At 46.5% G+C, this 19,459-nt stretch overlaps 2 protein-coding genes across 4 annotated transcripts in view; one reads left to right on the top strand and one right to left on the bottom strand.

Annotated features, from left to right (window-relative positions):
* Positions 1 to 19,459, top strand: part of Dock1 (dedicator of cytokinesis 1) — a 512,909-nt gene that overhangs the window by 246,929 nt on the left and 246,521 nt on the right. The gene's annotated exons all lie outside the window — the stretch shown is intronic.
* The window catches only part of Insyn2a (inhibitory synaptic factor 2A), a 67,038-nt gene that overhangs the window by 33,535 nt on the left and 14,044 nt on the right, over positions 1 to 19,459 (bottom strand). For both annotated transcript variants that reach the window (XM_050136681.1, XM_050136680.1), the window contains exon 2: positions 14,598 to 15,759. In XM_050136681.1, the coding sequence (XP_049992638.1) occupies positions 14,598 to 15,754 (1,157 nt within the window). In that variant the 5' untranslated portion in view covers positions 15,755 to 15,759. The remainder of the gene's footprint in view (positions 1 to 14,597; positions 15,760 to 19,459) is intronic.

The following is a 19,459-nucleotide window of genomic DNA, read 5'->3' on the forward strand; positions in this document are numbered from 1 at the left end:
AACACTTCGGAGAACCCTCCTTTCAGCATTGCTTGTGTTGTGGCCTGCAGTGTGTTATGGGTCCTTCCTCCCAAATTCTGCACGATACAGGGGATAGCAAGTGACCTTGTACCTTATTCACTGTATTTTAAGTGGCATATTAATTTTCAACAAGGTCACATTTCTAGCACTGAACAAAGGCATTTGGGATGATATGAACATTAGGGGTGACCCTCCAAGGGTGGGTTTTCAAAACACTAGTTACATAGTTTTGGAACTGTCACAATGTATTAACACAAAGGTAGTATCCTTGTGCTGTGGGTATGGCCCTCAGCCAAGGATGGCATTTCCTGAAGAAAAAAATAATGAAATAAAATGACTGTCTCTACTCTCTGTGATAATTTCTGTTATCTAATTTATCCTTTTAATTTGGGGGGGGGGCTTTTCTCACCTACTGCCAATTTTTCCCCCTTTTCTTCTGCATTCCTGCCCAGCTGTCCCTTTCTTGATAGCTAAGCCATCGTTTGCGTCAGCATCTTAATGGGCTTTCTCATACAACAGTCTCAAAGCAACTTTAATTAGAGGCACCAGATACCTCTGCTAGTGGCAAGAAATTAGATTTCAAAAGTGGTCAGAGTTGGCTGCTGTGGGGAACCTCATAGGTCTTGAAGCGTCCAGAGGAGCAGACCCAGCTTGTTTTTGCATCTGAAACCTCACAAGGAATTTGCTAGATCATGTACTGGAAGTGTACCTAGTTTATATACCAGTTCTTCCGTTGCTAAAGTGAATATAGACTTTCCCAATATATCCACAGAAACATCTACATCTGCTGTAAGCACTGGAGCCTACAGAGATGTCAGCGATTGTATGCCAAGATTCAGGGAGCATCTGATTAAAGCTTTATGGGGTGTGTGTGTGTGTGTGTGTGTGTGTGTGTGTGTGGTAATATGTAGGTATGCCTATGTGGAGATGTGGAGACCAGATGTTAACACGAGGTATCTTCCTCCATCACTCCCAACTGTTTTTTTTTTTTTTTTTTTTTTTTTTTTTTTTTTTTTTTTTTTNTTTTTTTTGACTGAACCTGGAGCTCACCAATTAACTAGCCTGACTGGTTAGTGAGCAGGGATTCCCCTTTCTCTTCACTCCTGCCCTTCAGCACTGGTGTTACAGAAATGCCCCACTGTGTGCTGGGAATTCCAACGCGTTATCTTCATGCCTGCAAGACAAGCACTTTGCCCATTGCTTTAAGCTTCTTCAAACAAATAGCAGGTTGGGTTTCACACCAACTTCAAGGTATTAATCAGAAGCAGGGTGGGCCCTCTTGGTTCATGGCCCAACTGGGCTCCTTTCCCCAGCAGCCGCTTCCCAGCTGAGTAAGGCTTAGCAGTTGTGTGATCCTTGCTGAGCCTGGGTCTCTAGTCAGACAACGTGGGTTGTTGCAGATGAGCACAGGGTCAGAGTCATCTCCGCTGTGGGTGACACTGTTTGAGGCTCTCATTCCTACCCCTTTGAAAAGTTGACACCTGGCAGCTGCCCATCTCCTGTCTTCCCTGAGCTCTGTAGGACCACCCTGGCAGCTGCCCGTCTCCAGCCCTTGCTGGTTCTTATCCATTCTCCATTGGCCTTCGCTGCCAGAGCTTCCAGCCTTCTATTTGCCCAGTTGATGTCTAACATGTGGGTCCCAAGGGAGGTGGCAATTAAAGTCTGTGGAAGCTTGGGACAAATGAGCAGAAATGTAAATGAACCAAGACGTGGCTTTGTCTAAGCAGATCGCTGAGAGTCCGGCTGATCAGTTCGAGTGAAATTTACCTGGCCGTTGAGTAAAACTCTAGAGAACCCCTTGGTGTTTTATGGACACGGTGTAGCGGTTTATCTATTAGAATTACCCGATGTAGTCACTGAACTGTGCGCATTTGGAGGACTCTAGCTGTTACTGGCTGTTCCACGATTAGTTTCCTATGGTCTGTGTAAACAGCAAGGCCCGTCCAACTAAACATGAACAGATTACCCATCTTTATCCAGATCATCTGGTGGTGCTAGGGGTAGGGTGGGGATGCTCTCACTGAGACCACACTCCTTTTTCAGATACTCATCTGTTTATCCTGAACATTGATTTGTGAATTGATTTCTAAGATGTGTTGTGTGCGCACACACACGTGCACATATGTAGCCCGGTGGTCAGCACTTAAATATCTTCCCAAGTCACTACCGACCCACTTCTTATTGGCTTCTCTCACCAATTCATCTAAACCTGCAGGCAAACAAGCTCGAGGGAACCACCAGTCTCCCCGCCGCCTCCACGTGCTTACTCTAATGCTGTACAGTTGTCCTGTGCCTTGCTCTTCTGTGGGTGCCAAGGACTCAACCTCAGGCCCATGTTTGTGCAGCTGGCACCTAACCAGCTGGACCATGTGCTAGCCCCTCCACCCCAATATCCAACTGAATAAAACAGGAGTCCAATCTGGTTGACTGCACCAAGGGAGATCTGTTTTGGGAATCCTGTATTAGAAGGAAGATCCCTCAAAGAACATTACATGTTCGACAGCATTCTGTTGCTCAGTTCCCATGCGTGGAGTCTTGGGGGGCCAGGCTGGGAATTTCAGCCTGAATAATGCAGACATGCTGAGTTGGAACACATCCCTAGGAAGCTGAGTTGGCTCTCTCTTCATCCTATTTGTCTCAGCCTTACCTTTTAACCCTACGATAGGGTGAAATTCTCAAAACAAAAGAACAAAAATGTCACTTCTCCCAAGTCAAGAATTGAGATGGCAACCCGTGAGGCACCACCCTACCTGCAAACCATTTGCTGTCTTGCTCAATTTCAAGAGGATGGTTGACAGTCAGTCCTGGTTATTTCTATTTTGTGTTCTAATTATTGACTTTAAGAACTCTACAGCACAGAATCCCAGCATGCTTGCCTCACGGAGTCTATCCAATACTTCCTATCTTTTTTTTTTCACCTTTTTTTAACAATGAAAATAATTTTGTTTTTATTTTTTTTAGTTTTATTAAAAATTTCCACCTCCTTCCTTCCTCCCATTTCCCTCCCCCCCACTCCCCCTTCCCCTCTCTCTCCAGTCCCAAGGCCCTATCCTATAGCCACACTGATGAATATCTTGCATACTTCCTGTATCCTGATGCCCTGTATGATCCTTGGTGGGTGTTGGTTTTAATTGCTTAGACAACTAAAACCTACAGGCCCATTTTTTAAGTTGAAGAACGTGCTTCTATGTCATGGAAGCAGATTTGCATGCCTCTGAAAAGCAGCATCCTCCCATGGCCCAGTCTCCAGGGTTCTTGCTAACCACCTCCTTTCCAAGCAGCCCCATACATCCTCCCAAAAGTTCTACTGCTCTGGGAGTCTCCATGGACCACTCTACAGTGGGTTAGCGATATAGGGACACTTTGTCCTGTGCATCACTTGAGACCATTTTGCTGACCAGGACCCTATCTTCTGCACTTCCTGCATCCTCCTCTGATGAGAATGTGGGTGGAGCCTCTTTACCTGTCTTTCCTGATGAGTAGAAAGCTAACACCTGTTTCCTGCCCCATATTAAACTTCAGAAAACCAATCCCCACAGAGGAGTCCATCAGTGCCAGTTGGCCCATCAGCCTTTTCTGTCTCCCTACACCAGAATGTAGGCAAGGTTCTAGTGAACTCGCAGTATGCTGTATATATCGATGATGCGAAGAAGTTTGTTTTGAACAATGACTGGATGAATGGATACATGAGCAAATGGATAATGTGTGTGTGTGTGTGTGTGTGTGTGTGTGTGTGTGTGTGTGTGTGTAATACATTTTGTTCCTGGAAAGGAAAATAGTCTTGCCAGTCTGGTGATGTTCCCAGCTAGGGAAGGGATACCTGTCTAAAGACTATTAGCATTTTCCCTTTTAAATTTTTCCAAACAAGTGAGAATAAAGGTCATTCATTTTCTGTTCCCCACACCCAGGTATGACGATAAATGGCTCAGCCTTGCACCTTAAGCTACTCTAGTCCCAGGTCTGGGAAAGGTCACTCTTTTAGCCCACTGGCACTCTGGATAAAACATCCCTCTCTGAGAAACCCCCTAATGAACTCCCTGGCATTCCGTAGACAGTGTTGACAAACAATCCATTACTGGCTTAGCATCTCGCCAAATGTGGTGGCCCTATCATTATGGGGAGGTTCTCTGTTGGACTTTTAAGTTATACTATAAATGTACAAAGCTTGCATTTTCTTTAATGTATTTATGCAGTGGAAGATATGCCCAGTTGCAAAATAATGACAATAATGATACAAACAAGCCTTTTGCCCCAGAAGGCACTAGAAATATCTATTAATAAGAAGAAAGATAGCTTTTTAGGGCTGAGCAGAGACAGGCTTGATTAATTTGTGTTCCAGGAGGAAAGTTAATGCTTAAGCTATAGTTTATTGAAAATTAATGAAAATGAATTTTTGGTGGTACTGGCTACACAGAGGGAATAAAAATAAGGATTTGAGTTTATGGCACTAAGATGGATTTTCCTTCTGGCTGCCATTTCTCTCCACTTGAGTCCTATCAGTCAAACATGCTGTAATGTATGGAGGCTTCAGTTTGAAGGAGTGACTGCGCATTTGCAGGTCTTGATGATAAACACCCACAAGGGCTTTTATCTTTTATTTATAGATTCCTTTGATGTGTTTAGATTAGCTTAGTTAACAATTTTAAGTGAGGTCTTTTGCCTCTTGAAGCTTGTGTACCTTTTCCAAGCTGATCTTGTGTTTGTTTGAGAAACAAATGCACAGGAACTCTCCTTGCTAAAGATTAAAAATCTGCCTATCAGAGGCAGGAGAGGTAGCTCAGTGGTTAAGAACACTCAAAGCACTTGTAGAGACCTCGGTTCGATTCCCAGCATCCACATGACAGCTCACAACTGTAATTCCAATTCCAGGGCATCTGACCCCCTCTTTGATAGACACTATATACTCCTTGAACATTGCATGTATATGGTGCACAGACATAGGCAAAGCACTGGTGTACATAAAATAAAAATAAGATCTTTGCTTTTAGGCTTTTACTGCTATGAAGACACCCCATGGCTATGGCAACTCTTATATAGGAAAACACTTAATTAGGGTGCCTCATAGTTTCAGAGGTTCAGTCCATTATCACCATGGCAGAGAGCATGGCGGCATGCAGGCAGACATGGTGCTGGAGAGTCCTAAATCTTTCAGGCAACCGGAAGTGGTCTGTCTCACCAGGAGCAGCTTGAGCATAGGAGACCTCTAAACCAACTCTCACAGTGACACACTTCCTCCAGCAAAGCTACACTGCTTAACAGTGTCACTCCTTTTCGAGGCTATTTTCTTCCAAGCCACCACAATCTTTAACAAATCTCTATGTTTTGGTGTGATAATTTGTAGAAATCCTTACTCTCTGATATGAGATTCATCTGGGGATACAGTCAATTGTGTAACTGAAGGTGCACATGACTTTTATCACAGTACTTGGGAGGTAGAGGCAGGTGGCTCTCTGTCCACCTGGTCTATAGAGCAAGTTCCAGGGCCAGTCAAGCTACACAATGAGACCCTCTGTCAAAAATAAAAAATAAATAATACATTTTTTAAAAAAAATATTTGAAGTTGAAAAGTCCCTACTTCAACAGCATTTTTCCCCAGGGTTTCCTCATCCCGAGCACGGATTCTATCAGGGCTTTGGAATAATTCCGTGTTTATTTTATACTGTTTCAGAACCTTCTGCCTTGTCCCTCACCTGCTTCTATTTGCTGTTTTTAGGTTGTCTTGAAAAGTTTGTTTTGGTTTATTGTTCACACATTGTTCTAATTTGAATCAGTTTGAGGACGTAAAGCCAGGGTATTGGGTAGTAGTGACTTCATGAACCAGTTATCTAGTGAGCTGTTCCTCGGACAACATCACCTTTGTCGTTACCCAAGTCCCTGGACTTAGAGATAAATGGTCTTGATTTTTCTGCAATGATCACACCAAGGTTCCTCTTAGTCAAGATGAAGCCTTAAACATATACATTATCTGGGGAATGTGCTGCCTCTAGCACTAGGAGTCTGCTTTCCCCAGATTTGTATTTCAGTTCTGTGTGAGCCAAAAGCGTGGAGACAGTGTAGAGTCTCTGAAGCCCCTTCAATCAGAGCAGAACCTAGACCTGCTGTTGCCCAAGAAAGGCCTATTTTCTTCTTTGCATGTGCAGACCTGCTGTGTCCCCATTTTCAAGGATTTGCAAAATCTCCCACCACCAGACACTCCCTCTCTCTTAGCTGGGACAAGCCTATGAGGCACACCCAAGCTTCAGTTCTCCCAGGGAAGTCAATTTCTCTCTTTCCCTGGGATTGTTCTCTGGAGGCTCACAAATGCTCTGCACATTGCAGGTTGCTCCACACAGGTGTCCTTGACGTGCCTAGCTCAGAGGGGCTCTACCTGGGGGCTCTCACTTAGTCACTCTGCCTCAGACCCAGTGGAAACCAGAGGGCAGAGCCTTTTGCATTGCTTAGCAGACATTGCATGGGGTTTGAAAAAAAACTATTTGAAAACCAGAACTCACATTTCTTCTTCCTTTTTTTAATCTGAATTCTGGAACACAAATCCATAAATTTCATAAATGTTCATGTCATGCCTTGAATTGCTCATTTTATCTGCAAACGGGGTTTCAGAGTCTCCTAGTGGCTCAGTGGTGAGGTTTCTATTCACTGGCCAACTTGAAAGGCTGAGGAGGTATTTGAAAGCTCTTTTGGCATTCTGCTCAGGAAGATTATTTAAATTCCATTTTCAGGTGTATATGATACCTACACGAAGCCCAAAGCAAGAATGAGAAATGCGGCTTATACGCTTACAAATATATTTAGCTTTATTTTTTTTTATATTAGGGAGGGAAAGACTTATCATTTCCAAGAACTTCATACCAGTATTTACAAAGCTATCTATTTATTTGTATATTTACACAGCCTTAAAGAAGGCTCACCACGACCCTGCGAGTTAAAGGAAAGCACATACTCGGAGGGCCCTGGCAGGCACGTTCATTTCAAAAGTCACAAAAATAATAAATAGACTTGAATGTGGGATGTGACTATTTTATCACAAATCTATAAAAGCTACGTGTTGTAATAGAAAAACAATCCTCTCCCTAAAACCTGCTAGTAGAACGCCACCTCCACAGCCGGCATTGGTAATCCTGGGAGAGAAGAGGCACTAGGGAGAGGAGGCAAGGGAAGGGGCAGCTGGATGGCCCTGTTCTCCATCTGTGCCGATCAGAAGGCGGGGCTTTTCCTCAACACATTTTATGAATATTTTCAGGTGGCTGCTGAAGGTGTGAGAAAGCCAAAGCTATGGCGACTCCATCTTGGCTCCCTATGAGTGCAGTGTTTCTCTCAGAGGCGAAGTTCAAAGAGCACAGTTCCCCTATTCTGCAATCCTCAGTTCCTCCTCATCCTCCAGAATAATGTAACAGTCAGGAGACACCCCACATATTCTAGCCCACACGCCATGACGTCCCAGCGGCTTGCTCCTGTAAGGTAGTTCAACAGAGAAACTGACTTTAGAGGAAAGCAAGCGGTGGGGGTTGGGAGGGGGAGGTGGTGCATGCAGGTGACCACAGGGTATGAGATCCTATCTTCCACAGTTTCCCCTTCAGACACAGAAGCTTGCTGGGTAGCCTGTTCTGGTCGCGAGCTCACCATCGTCTTGTTTCAGCCATGCAAGTGCTAAGATCACAGGTGTGTGCCACCACACCTATCTTCCAAGTTTCATTTAATTCCCAAATCCCCTGGGCAGGCAGGTCCACAGGCTGCGAGGCATTTGGTTTCAAAGAACAGTCAGAGGTCCTACAGGTTAGAGACCCTGCTGAGGTAGCTAGGTGAGGCCAGGTCGGTGTGAATTTCTTAGCTCAGGACCTGCTGACTGCAGGGCCCTGGTCATTCCGCTTTGCTGTCCTCCATCGCCCATTTTCTGAGAAAGGGAAAAGCAAGTGCCACGGAGGCTGACCTCCCTGGGCTCGTGGTACCGTTTTAAAATGCTTGGGTTATAATAACTGCAGAGAGCCACCGAGACAGATTCATCAAGAGCATTAGAAATTGGAGTGCTGACTTTCCCAACCCCTGCAAATAGAGTACGTGAGGGGACAGGAGAGTATTGGGCAGAATTAAGGACCCTCTTGCCTCTGATTCTGCACCTAGCACAGCCTTCACTTGCTGCTCACAGTGCCCTGCTTCCGTGTAGAACATCTTGTCAGAGCTGAGGAGGACATCATGCAGAACTTGAGAAATCCACAGGAGTCAACTCTCGGGACCATGGACACCAGGAGAGACAGCTGAATGCTGTCTCCTTCACCCACTCCCCTCTGTTTGGGACCTTTCCCAACTGACTAGGTTCAAGACCTTGATCTTAAAGCAGTACGTCGGTTCTGGCATGAACAACACCTCATCATCCTATAGACAGTTTATAGCTAAGGTGGGAATGGGATGACCTGACTGGACCCAGCTCTCCCTGGGCTCCAGAAGGGGGATCCTGGGAGTCAGCAACTTAGCTGTGATAGAAGAGCTTTATGATTCCCCAGGTCTCTGGCACAGCTCCCACAAGGGTGTACAGATTCCATGCTGATCCTTTTGTTCTGTAACTTGAATGAAGTAAACTGGCCCCTTCTGGTTTTTTGCATTATTGTGACACAGTATTTATTTCATTTGAGCCTGGGAAATTAGAGAAAAGTCTAGGGGATTTCTCATCTCCTCACAGGTTCTGAAATGCCTAACTGTGAGTGCTCCATTGTTATGAAGTCATGAAAAACAGTCTGCATATCAGTTCTATCACTCTGGCATCAAGATGTGAATGAAAATGGAACAACTCAGGGGGGACACCTTTGTCATGGCTCAAAGGAAGCTGCCATACAATCTATAATTTTATGTTGCACACATACACAGAGTTTCAAAGTTGGGTGGGGGGGATTCATGCCTGTTGGAGAAAAGTCAAGCACATACATTAACAAACTGAAGTTAATTAATAATGTACTCCTTAAAGGCTGGGCCTGAATTCAGTCTGCTCACTGCCTACCTCTGTGTCCATCGTGGAGGAGATGCTTAAGTCCTCTGAGTGTGTGAATGAGTTAGATGTCTTCCTGCCTGGCGGTCACACACGAACTATCTGTACCTGAGTGTGAGCCTATATTTCAGCTGAGCTGATGCAGTCCCACACTTAACCACCTAATAGTCAACACGCTGTGGTCTCTGGTCTATGTTAATGTTTGTCGCAACATAACCATGGCCGCTCATATGTGGATTGCCTCTGGCTGCTTCTAGAATAAAGACAGAGTGAGAGCCATCTGGATATGGATCGTATGGATGCTAAAGCTGATTATCTGTCTCCCCACCCACCCACCCCCTCAAATAAACAATGCTTTCTGGGATTCTGAGGTACTCCAGTGACCTCAGTCCTCATCTCTCACCTACTTAGCTGCATAGGATTCTTTATTGGTGGCTACTCTCTTTTTTTTTTTTCACACAGATGGGTTTGAGGAAACATTAACAGAGGCCACTCTACAGTGTGTGTTAACTGTTAGTTATTTCTGCCTTCCAAGTCTTGAAAGCAGGCAATGCTGCTCTCTCTCATCAGCCCCTGAACTTGAAGGCATTTCCATGAATGGATTTTTATATAAGTGTGTGTTCAATTAAAAAAATATTATAAAAATATATAAAAATATTATTAGTTAAACCACTGTTTGCCCCAAATGGGGAGAACTGGGTGTCAGGCCACCATGAAGCCACCTGTTAGCTGGCTAAAGGATACCCCACTGACAGGAAACTGTCTGCCTGCCTAAGTGTTCGACCTTACAACCTTTCCTCAAGCAATCAGGCACCTGTAGTCTCATGTGTTTTCTGACTTAGTTTAGCCACAGAGGTCCAGCATGTCATATCTGCTTTTCTGTTAGCTATATTTTAAGGCCTGGCGTGCTCTGGATATCCTCCGCTTCCCAAACCTGAATGCTCCAAGGGACCTGGCCTTACGTTTAACATCCTTGAAGGTGGTCTCTCCCACGGGTGTCTGGTCATTTCTGACTGGAAAAGCATCACTGGACTCTTACGAGTCAGTGAATATATTACTTCTGAAGAACAGCAGTTCTCAACCTGTGTGTTGCGTCTCCTTTGGGGGTCAAATGACCCTCTTACAGGGGTTACATACCAGATATCCTGCATATCAGATATTTACGTTACAATTCATAACAGCAGCAAAATTACATTTATGAAGTAGCAGTGAAAATAATTTTATGGTTGGGGGTCGCTACAACATGAAGAACTGGTTGCAGCATTAGCAGGGTTAAGAACCATTGCCCTAGAGTGTCTGGGATGGGTTAGCTTATAGGCAGGAAGAGCTATCTCTCCACAGCGTACTGCTGGGGCTGCAATGCGCTAAGCAGTGAGACCCTTCAGAAAACTGATCAGTGGCTCTCCAGTTTAGGAAGCCCATGGTGGCTACAGGGAATTTCCCCCGTTCTAAGAACTAGTTGGGTTTTTAATCCCATATACCGCTTGCTCGCCTCTCAACCTTTAACAAACACATCAGTCCTGCAGGTAGCCTGTGTGACCCAGCACTTCCCAAGAAGAGATCAGAATAATCCTGAGAACGCTGAAACGGGCAGGGTAATTCTTGGCATTCATGCCAGCCTGGTGAGCAAATGCCGCCTGTGCTGCATAAAGCAGGGTGATTTGAGTGAATTGTCCAAATGGCTTACAGGGGACTAAAAAGCACGAGCGTGAGGAAGTTTTCGCACAGCCCACTTCCTGACAGAAGGGATCCTCTGTAAAGCTGCCCATGGGTTACAGCCTATACCACTCTGTGGTCCTATAGGCCGGGGCTTGTCCTAGACACCATACATAAGCCTCCACCACTCCTACTTGACGAAGACCCAACTGAAGCTCAGTTGCCTACGACAAGACTGCTCTGCTCAAGCCTTTCAGGCACGCAGATGAGCAAACAAGACTAATGGAAGCGTCTCTTAGGAAGCACAGCTTGGAAGGGACTGAGAGCAGCTGCCTGGTGGCACATGGCCCTTCGGAGAGAAAAAGCCACTAGGAAGAGCTTGTCTGATGGCCTGGATAATGAAAAGCCCTATCAAAGATGTTATACACTGAGTACAGTCCAGGGGACGTAGAGGCTGCCGGTCAGACTCAGAGATATCGCTCTCCCCTCACACTGTCTAGACATTAACACAAGAGAAGACCCATGGCCCTCAAAGGCTCAGTTCTAGCCCACGGAACATTATGGAAACGTGGGTATAAGGTGTGTCACATATACACAGCCATGGCTGCACTGGGCCCACCCCATTAAGAGATCCTCCTTAATGCTGGTGACTTCTTATCCAGAGCTACTCTGTGCTTTCCTGCGCGGGAAAAGGAAGTAGAAGCCTCCACTAACCCACTGCTTCATGAGGCTTCACGTAGTTAATGACTCAGAGGCTTGAGACTACTTCCTAAAGACAACTTTTGGCATTTGATGGGTCCTTCAATTCTTTGTCATTTCACAGGAAGTGAATATGTAATGATACATATATCGATGGCAAGATGGCTCAGTTGGCAAAGGCACCTGCCATCAAGCTCAATGACCTAAGTTCCATTCCCATGACCCATGTGGTGGAAAGAGAGAATAGACCTTTTCAGGTTTTCCTTTGTGCCTCCAACCTCAAAACACACAGAAAGATAAAACATAAATTTTAACATATTAAACACTAGTCATTGTAAAGTAGAATGCATTTCCTGTTGTTTTAACTTGGGGTACAAGCGAAACAGTCATCTCCTGCCTCCATGAAGTACCTATGTCCTGAGAACCCCTTCTCCCTTCAGGACCACAGTGGCACCATTCAGGACTGGGCTTGGGTCATTAGAGGAGCAGAGATTTTCAGGATATAGGAGGTGATGCAACCACCTGACGATGAAGTATTTACAGCAGGGAAATGGACAGTTGCTATCCTTACCCAGGGTCATTACAGGTGTCACAGTGGGGAACTGGCTGTGGCTGACTCTCCAACTTCTGGAGACTCCTTGGGACCCCATCCTCACAGCTTCTGCTTTGCCCCCTAGAGGCTGCTCCCCTCTGTGATATTCTCAAGGGAAAAGGGAAGTGAGAAATTTGAGTATTAGTCAAATTAATGATCTTGGGCATGGCATGGGAAGAGCCACCATCATAGTACCCTTGGGCTTTGAAACTAATTGATTCGCTGTTAAATGTATCCAGAGGGTTCCCTGAGATGGGTGGGAATGATTGTTCTAGAATCAGATGTGAGAGGCTACCATCCTATGGACCTGCCTTGACACCCTGAGCTTGTCCTGTATGGACAATGACTTAAGTAGAGGTTTGTTTTAAAGATGAGGGAGGGGACCACAATTTTAAGGTGTCGAGTCTTAAGATGGCTAGGGCTCTGTGTATACTTTGGGATCCTGGAAGAAAGGGCTTTTTATGACAGGAGACCCTTTCCTCTGCCTTCAGTTTGACACTACTAAACTCTTAAACCCTGGCCAGTGTGCGCAAAGAGTGAATGGTCAAGTGTAACGAAGTACGATTGACTTGATGGGTTTCATTAGGCACAGGTCGCTAGCAGTCACTACACTTGACAGAGAATCCCCAGGGGTTCCAGGACAATGTGGAGTCGCACCCTTTGTGCTCAGCAGCGTAAGGGGGATGCATTCATTGCACTGGACTCAGACATGGGACCCAAGTGTTCACTCCTCCTCCTATCCAAAACCAATCATCAGACCAATACGTAGATACTGGCAGCCATTACCCAGTACAGAATCTGTCCCTGGGATGAATACAGCTGAGAATCACCTGTGTAATTCTCACTCTCCACTGTGAGATGAGCAAATGCCCCCAATTTCTAGGTGTCGCCCTTGTGCAAGTCACCAGAGCCAGAACTTCCATTCAGACATACCTCACTGGACTCGAACTCTCTTGGTTAGCCACATAGAGCCCCTGGGAAGCTATAAGACCCCACTGAAGCAAGGCCCCGTGCTTGTTCTGCTAGCACAAAGGAAGTGCCTAGCTAAACGCATGGTTTTCCCTTCCTAGGATGCTCAGAGACGTTTCTGTTTGAGTGTGACTCCCAGTGGGTACACACATTACCATAATATATACATCTGGCTTCACACCACTTGCTGAGGTTTGTTTTCCACCTCGTGTTGGTGATATCCTTTCATGTGCTGTGTGGCTCCAGTGACTACCAGCTATATCAAAGTCCAGGATTGGTTCCTGTTTGACCCTCTCATTTTTGTGACTTGCTTCCCCAGTGTGTGACTTTTGGATGTGTATGGATTCAAATGCCTGAAATGGATGAAAATGGAGATGGCCTCTCAGCATTAAATGCGCTTCCTGCAACTCTGTGGTATCAGATTGACTACTAGCCTCCCATCAGGTTACTTTACATTATGCAAGTCATGCTTTTTGCTTCATAGCCACTGGAAGCTGACTGTTGGTCAGAGGTGGGACCGGTACTAAGAAGTAGCTCCACTTGTCAACAGGGTTGGAATGGCCAAAGTCAAGGGTAGGACAAGCACCGGGTACCTCGCCATTGAAACTAGTGCATTGGCTTTACCTTCTGCCCTGGAAGGCAGAGGCTGTTTCTTCTCCACTGCTCACACCAAGCAGACTCTGCCTAATTTGGCTACATCAATCCTCTACTGATTCTTTGAGTCTGGGTGTTCTGCTGCAATGATAATGTATTACCTGGCTTCCCTCTGTCACACGACTGCCAGCTCAATTCACCCACAGAGTAAAGGGCACCAGTCACATGGACAAGAGAACACAGCCTCACATCCAACCTCCAGAACATAGTGGAGCAGATGGGGTGGTTTCAAAGGGTTGTACAAGAGAAGGCTTGGCAGATCGGACTAAGGTTGGGGAGCCGTGGGCACTGTTTGAAGATGCCCAGAACCAGCCCTGGCAGCCTTGCCCACAGTGAGGGCTGTGGGAGATGTGTTTTCTAGCTTCGACAATTAATGGCTGGTCAAGTCCAACAAGCCCCTGTTGATGCTGGATTGTGTTATAATCCAAATGGACACCAAACACAACTCATGGGTGCAGGTGTCTGCCTTTTAATCACCTATGGATAGAGCTTGCCTAAAGAGGGCCTCTGCCTCTGTGTGCTCCAGGAAAAGAGTGAAAACCAAAACGACTATCACATAAAACCTTATATGATCCAGCATGCTGATCCCATTGAAATCATTTATCACTCGCTAGCATTTACTTTTCCTAGTGACATCTGATTTGTTCCCCCTTCTGTTATGGGATTCCTAAGAATCAAATGGGACCCATATATAGATATTTTGAACTGGTATATGTATTACAATTCATTAAGATCAGAAACATTAATCTGAATAGGTCACAAGGAAGACCCAACAACTCTGAATATTCAGGTAGAGCTTGAAACCAAGTTCAGACAGGTAAACACTAACGAACAAATCTATGTCAGAGATGTTGTGTGCCAAGAAGCCTGGCCTTCAACACACCTGTGATCCTCATAACTCACTAGTTCTTCCAACTGCAGCCCTGACACAGAAACACTGGCATTGTACTCCTTAGGGATGGGACCTTGGGGCTGTTGAGGAGGCAAGTGGCAAGCCTGCGGGGAATAAGCCAGAGTCGTCATACATACCCTTCCCGGTGGGCCTCTCCTTTCTCCAGCTCCTGAATGACTCCCAGCAGCACTTTGATGGTCTCCTGGCTCGAGCTGATTAAGTTCTCCATCACCTGCAGCTGGGCCTTGAGGTCTACCACTTCGGTTTGAGGCACAATTTGTTGGCGTTCTTCATCCCCCACCCCAGCTGTGGGGCTAGGCTGGTTCTGCGGGGGCTGTTCGCTACATTCTGGGGACAGGCACTGCACTGGGGGTGAGCAGGCCAGAGCAGAGCCTGTGGATGCCTGCAGCCCGTTGAGGTGGGCAGCCCTCCTCTGCTCCTCATCGGCAGGGCAGAGAGACCATTGGCTGGCAGCAGCCGAGTTCGACAAGCCAGGCTCAGGGGCCCTGGTACTGATGGCAGGCGGGTACACAGTGGCGACCTCTGTTTTAAATACCCTTCCATGGGTAAGCGGAGTGGGCTCCTCTGAGTCAAGGGTGCCCCTGTCCGGCTTAGCTCTCCCCTGCAGCTGGTGGACGGGCTCCTCAGAGGGAGGCCGAGAGTTCTGCACTAGAGCTTCAGGGTAGCCAAGCATGTCTGGAGTCTTGCAGAGCTCTGCACAGTTGACCCCAGAAGGTTGGTCCAGCGCATTCACATGCTCGTTGGAATGGAAAACCAAAGCTGTGGTCTTGTGAATCCTTCCCGCGCTGCAAGGCCGGGGTTCCTCCATGGACCCAGCCTCGCTCTTCTCTTTTGAACCTGCTAGAAACCCATTGTTCTGGCTTTTGAAGGCAGATGCAGCCGGCAGGCCTTTGAGGCTGCCTTTCTTGCGGTCCAGAGGGAATGTCTGGTAACACTTGCGAAGGTCTGGTGAGGTCTGCACGCCCGTGCTCTTGGTGACGTTGGGAATGGATCGGCGTGCGGGCACTGTCATATACTTACGGTAGGCCGTCCTACAGGCCACAGCCTTGGCCTCTCGCTTCTCCCCCAGAGACCCTGAAGACAGCTGTGTGTCCCTCTGCTCATTCTGAGCCTCACAGATATCCTTAAAGCGCACCTGCAGGGCTTTGTTCCGCTTTTTGATCTGCCGGTTAGGGTCTAGGGCATATCTCATCTCCAGGGCCAGGCAGGCAGCTGGCTCCACTTCCCGCTCTGGTGTCGTCAGTATGCATCTACCGGAGTCCTTGCTGACCATGGTGCCTGCATGCAGAGACAGCAACAGAAGCTTTAGTGGGTCAGAAGCACACACGCACAAATGCAGCCGAATATGGACTTCCAGCCAAATTACAGCTGCCGGCTTCCTAATTATTTTTAAACAGGTGAGGTCAGCCTTTATGTTAAGAAAAATCAGACAGGCGGGGAGTTGCTGGCAGGCACAGCATGAGATGCTTCTCGATATTAAAGCCTGCTTACTTTTCCATGTGGGACACACTTGGTTTCTGTTTGATAGTAATGTTTGTTTCCCCGTTAGACAAATCTGTTTTACTACATTCATCAAGCGGCCCAGTGTCGCCGCTTCGTCAGCTCTGCAGATCATCTTTCACATGTGTCTCCCCTAGCAGGCAGATGACTTACCAAATGCAACTTATTTATTTGAGGATTTTTACGATTTTTTTTGGAGGATGATGTGATTAATCTATTATTGGAATCCAACAGTATTAAAGACTTTCTGAAGAGTCTAGGTCCTGAGCAGATAGACCCATGTAGAGGAACGCCCTTGCAGGCAGGAACCAGGGTCAGTCAACATGGACTCTGTGGGGAGCCAGCCATATTCCTCCACAGGGATATCTCCGGGAATAAGTCATGTTGCGGAGCATGGCTTCTAGAAACATCAGTCATGAGCACAACATGGGTTTCCCTGAGTCTACAAAAACAGCAATACCATCTCTTTGCTGCGATTCCTTGGAGAATAGTATTGGGAAATTACTTTAAAAAATAAATTATTCATTCTAGAATCAAATTTTGTGTTTTGATCACAACCCCTGGAAAAAAATGACAACAATGGTAGTTGTTCTAGCATTTAAATGCTGAAAGAAAATAAAATCAGGAGGCTTTTTGTTAATCATGCAGATTCATCTTGGGCTGAGCTATTAAATGCAGCTAAAGAGATGCAGGTGGCCAACAATTCTCTGGGGAATACCGGGAGGGTAAGTGCCTTCCCTTTATTAGATAAGCAGATTCGCAGCTGCTTATCACACACCGAAGAACTTTCTCGGGGGCTGCACTTGAAGCAAGATTCAGTGAAGCCTGGCCTGGTGGTGCAGATTTCTGATTCCGGCTACTTAGGAAGCTGAGGCAGGAAGATCACACGTATAAGGCTTGCTTGGACTACAGAGTGAGTTCAAGGCCAAGCAGGGCAGATCAGGGAGTCCTTGCCCCATATAAAGTAAAATCAGGTCTGAAATAAAGCTCAGTAGAGCATTTTCTTAGTATTTATGAGGACCTGGGTTCAATCCTGGGTTTGGCAAAAGATAAACAGAAGATAGAGTTACGCGTGCTGCTTGTGATATAACTGTCGCTGGCTTCCTGACATTTGAGAGTAAAGTGGGGGTCGGCTGGTTGGAAATGGGTATCCGGAAGATTCTGGCATCAAAACCCCAGCGTTCAGGGTTTCAAAGTCACAGAGATGAGCCAAGGTCTGTAAAAGAGGCACTCTCCAGCCCCATGTCAACAGAACTAAAGCTCTGTCCTGAGGCAGAGGATTTGCAAGGGTAGTGATTTTGACAATGGTAGCACTGTAGGTAAGACCCCAGCCCAGAGACCTGGAGGAGACAGTCTCAGGAAACACCATGACAATGGAGATATTTACAGAGGGGCCGCTACTTACGGGGTCAGGGAATTATTTTTCTTACATTTGGTGGCAACATTCCCATATCACAGAGGTATGCTATGCCACTTGTCCACCCTCACACAGCAGGTGAAGAGCACAGAGAGGCCATGGCCCTCCAAATCCCAAGTACTGTACGTTGGACATTCTGTTTCCAACCCAGATGTCCAACGTACAGTACAGGTCCAATGCCTCTCCTGTCCTTAATCCTTAGTCAGCGCTGTAGGCCCGTAGGCTCAAGGGCTTGATGAAGGAGAGGAAGAGAGGAACGCCAAGCCCTTGGCTTAGGGGTATCACATGACCTATGCCTTCTCTGCAGTTATACTTCTGCTACACTGGCCTTTGCTGCCTTGCAAGCCACAGGTGTTTGCAGCGTGAAAGACTCAGAGGCACATCCAATCCCCAACTCTTCATAATATTGCTGAACACTAATGGGTTTGGGGGAGGTACCCTAAAATCACCTCTGCAGCCTTTGGTTCAATTTCCACCATGGTTAGTTACTCAGCTGCTGCTCTACTGGCAGGTTAGGCAGATGACCGGCTGATGCTGCATGGGCTCTGAGCAGTGCAGAACGCTCAGCAGCGGCAGTCAGCAGTGGCCCTAGCTTCTTCCAGAGAATGGAAGCACACCTTCCTTCCAGTGTGACAGCCGGCAATGTCACCAAGGGAGCGTCACCACCATGACAACCCTGCATTAGCCTTTCCAACCATGAGTGCCCAAGGCTTCTATTGTCCCGGAGATACGGCCTCAGAATGAAGGCTTTCAAGTAAGACGCTGGGGGTATCTGCAGAAGTCTGTAATCTGAAACTCAACCTCCAGGACAGGTTTAGAGAGGAAGGAATAGGAGTAGAATGGACCAGAGATGTAATACATTAATAGCAAGACTCATACAGTGGAGGTGGGGATTGTGCCCGGGGGTGGAGGGCAGCAGAGCAAGCCTGCCAGCACAGATAATAGCTATCCTTCAGGGATACTTACCCCCGAAAAGTAAAAGACATATACTCAGAAGTTGGTGCGGGGGGAAGAGCCTTGGAAACTGGGGCTAAAAGAAAATTAAATCCTAACCCTCATTCTTATCTGTGACTGTTCTTTGGCTCCCTTGCCATCTAGGTGTGTCAGAATGTATCGTGCCATCGTTGTGAAGGAGACCTTCATACTAGGGGAAATTTGAAAGAGAGAGCATTTTTACCAAAAGCAATTTACTAGTAATTTTTCAGCCTTTTTCCTGCCAGTCCTGAAAAATGTGTGTCTGAGTAAGTTTGTCCTGCCTCACTATCCATCATCAGGGTTTGCCAGGAACTGCACAGAAATAATTTCCCTACATCACTCTGCTGGTTTGCTGAGTGGTAGACCAGACCATCAAACTCATAAAACAAATCAGAGGAATTAATTGCTGGTGGTAAAAGCAAAATAATAAAAAACAAAACTCTCAGCTTTTCGTGCTCTACCGAGTTGCTAGCTAAGTATGTAAAAAGACTATTCCCTTATTAGAGAAAATAAAGATAAATAATAAGGAAGTTCTTTGCTTTAGTGGGCCTGCACTGGGGGGTTGACCCTAGGGCCTTATGCCTGCTGGGCGGGTTTGAAGATTGATTTTTTATCTTTTTTATTATGCATACGTGTATGAGTCGAAATGCTCCAAAAAGGCCAGAGGCGTTGGAAGTGCCTGGAACAGGAATTATGGGCCCTTGTGAGCTGCCTGTCATGGGAGCTGGGAATTGTGCTTGTGTCCTCCGCAGGATCAGTGCGTGTGCTTTATTGCTGAGCCATCTCCCTGGGCCCTAGGCATGTGCCATGTGTGCTAACAAATGCCAGCTTATGCCTGTACATTTCACTCCCATCTTCTCATTTGACCCTCAGAATCCTCCTGCCTGCTGGGGAGACTCCAAGGCTATCCTCATCCTTCCTCTATGTTGAGACTCGGAAGGGCACAGCTGGTGGCCTGAATAAGTCCCTTTGAATAACATTCTCTAAAAATCTGTCCTAAGCAGAGAGATCTGTCACTTGGCCTGACCCCTGGTCAACTTCAAGAAGCATCAGCTAAGCCCAGCATGGTAGCATGTACCTGCAATT

The sequence above is a fragment of the Alexandromys fortis genome, unplaced genomic scaffold, assembly GCF_014885135.2.
Source record: "Alexandromys fortis isolate MF-2015 unplaced genomic scaffold, M_Fortis_MF-2015_v1.1 scaffold_3, whole genome shotgun sequence".
Taxonomy (NCBI): Eukaryota; Metazoa; Chordata; class Mammalia; order Rodentia; family Cricetidae; genus Alexandromys; species Alexandromys fortis.